The sequence below is a fragment of the Vigna angularis genome, chromosome 1 (assembly GCF_016808095.1).
Source record: "Vigna angularis cultivar LongXiaoDou No.4 chromosome 1, ASM1680809v1, whole genome shotgun sequence".
Taxonomy (NCBI): Eukaryota; Viridiplantae; Streptophyta; class Magnoliopsida; order Fabales; family Fabaceae; genus Vigna; species Vigna angularis.
The window spans coordinates 32295537-32297873 of NC_068970.1; the positions used below are offsets into that span (position 1 = coordinate 32295537).

Sequence of the window (2337 nt, forward strand, 5' to 3'; positions counted from 1 at the left end):
GACCACCTTATTGACTCTGTTTCGTGTTAATTTCCAAATTATACCGGGGCAAATATTTTCACAGCTTTATAGTTTCTGACTAGAGAATTTGAACTATGTTGTCTTTTCTTTTCTTTTTTATTTTTATTTTCTTTTTCTTAATTTGTTTCACAAAAAAAATACAGCTAAACATCTAAGACACCCTAAAGGACACGAACTAGTGGCAAAATCATGGAGAACCAAGTAGAAGTTCAAGAGGGAATGAAAGCCGATATCCAACAGCTGAAGGAACAAATGAGACAAGTCCTAAAGACCCTGTATGCCTTACAAAGTCCTGGATGTTTATGCACGCAACGATCACAACAAGGAGTTCCAGAAGCACAAACTTTCCCTTCCTATGGTCTTCCCCCGAATTATACTCCACCCTCAAGAGTGGACTCGAGACATCTTGACACTCAAAAGGCCGAAGGTAATGCAGTTGAAGTAGAAGACGAGCCTGGGGCAACCACTTTCACAATTCCTGGGCAGACGATCCAACCAGGTATTGAGAGCACGATAATGAAAAAACAACCTGAGACGAAGTCTCCATCTTGTGTCATTACACCAGCAGATTTTAAGGATGATAAGAGCAGATTAGAAGTCCTTGAAAAGAGGTTGAGAGCCATAGAGGGTGAAGGAAGTTTTGAATTTGGAGATGCTAAAAAATTATGTTTAGTTCCCGATGTGGTGATACCTCCAAAGTTCAGGTTGCCAGAGTTTGAGAAATATCGGGAAAATACTTGCCCGAGGGGCCATATAAGCATGTACTGCAGGAAAATGGCAGCTTATGCCCACGATGAAAAACTTTTGATTCACTTCTTCCAAGAAAGTTTAACTGACAAGGCTCTAACTTGGTACATGCGCTTAGAAACTACTCACATCTACTCATGGAAAGATCTGGTTGAGGCATTCCTAAGGCAGTATGGATATAATAGAGATTTGACACCTGACAGAGCACAACTGCAGAACATGGTGAAGAAAGAATCTGAATCATTCAGAGAATATGCCCAAAGGTGGAGAGAGATTGCTGCTCAAGTAGAACCGCGTCTGAGCGACAAGGAGATGACTACCACGTTTTTGAGTACTCTACACCCATTATTTTATGAGCACATGTTAAGCATCTCAATCTCCTCAAGTTTTACTGACATAGTAGTAATTGGAGAGAGGGTTGAGAGTGGCATAAGAAATGGAAAAATTGCACTAGGCCCAGAGCTAGTAGCAAGTTTAAATGAGTATAATCCTAGACGTGAGAAAGATAAAAAACGAAGAGTTAATTCCCATTTTATTGCCTATCCTCAAATGTCGCATTCCTACGGGTCCAATCGAGCCATTGAGCGAAGAAATTACAATCGCGATAAGAAGGTCGCCAACTTCACTCCTATCCCCATGACCTATACAGAGCTACTACCAGATCTTCTCCGTAGAAACCTCATAAAGATTTGTCCAACTAGGCCTATACGACCTCCGTATCCAAGGAACTATGACATAAATGCCAGGTGTGATTACCATGGAGGAGCGTGTGGACATTCAATAAAGGCATGCAAGGCTCTAAAACGTAAAGTGCAATCTTTGATCGATTCAGGATGTTTAAAGTTTGAAGAAATGTAATCTAGCACTGCGGCAAGGCGTGAGTTCACCTCTACAAATGCCATGGACGAGTGAAGACGACTCTCGGATTATTTAGGAAAGCATAAGTTATTGTAAAAGTTGGAACTGATGTTGTTTTGCTCGAGCTTTAATTTGTCTTCCTATGAGGTTTATGCTCATTGATGTCACACTTTCATCCATGACTGTTAATGTAAACTTTCATTACTTGGTATCTCCGAGGTTTACTGGAAATCATGTCCTAATAGGGTGTCGCGAAACAAAAAAAAAATAAAAAAAAGAGAGGTTTGAAGAAAATCATGAGTCGCTTGTCTTTATTGCAAATTGCCAAACTCCTGTTTTTCGAAAATAGCAAGATTGATAATAAAAAACAAAGTTGCAGTGTTAGATTTGCCCGAATTTAATTGTTTTCTCGCGAGGCATGTTTTCCATCCATACAGTTGTGTCAGCGTGTATTTCATCATGTTTTCCATCAGAGGCTTATCTTGAGCCCATTTCTTCGTTGTTTCATGCAAATAATTTTGAGTTTTACTTCAGTTCTCATCTTTCGAAGTTAATTTTCCTTATCTTCCTTCATTGTAAATATTTTTTTAAGTCCTCTTCTTCATTGTTTCAAAGGATTATTTGATTGGAATTTTTGTTTAGACTGAAATCAGAGAAAAAAATCAAAAAAATCTAATTTTATTTCATCATCAGAGCAAGATTTACAGTAAG

The 2337-nt window shown here is 38.8% G+C and overlaps 1 protein-coding gene across 1 annotated transcript; it reads left to right on the forward strand.

Moving 5' to 3' along the window:
• The first annotated feature begins 210 nt into the window (after positions 1–210).
• On the forward strand, positions 211–1626 carry LOC108327555 (uncharacterized). Its single transcript, XM_017561247.1, has one exon. It carries the CDS (start codon positions 211–213, stop codon positions 1624–1626), a length of 1416 nt encoding a protein of 471 aa, XP_017416736.1.
• Positions 1627–2337: the final 711 nt, after the last annotated feature.

Bases quoted from the DNA above. Each gene is read 5' to 3' on its own strand.
- LOC108327555 (XM_017561247.1), top strand. From the start codon at position 211: ATGGAGAACCAAGTAGAAGTTCAAGAGGGAATGAAAGCCGATATCCAA.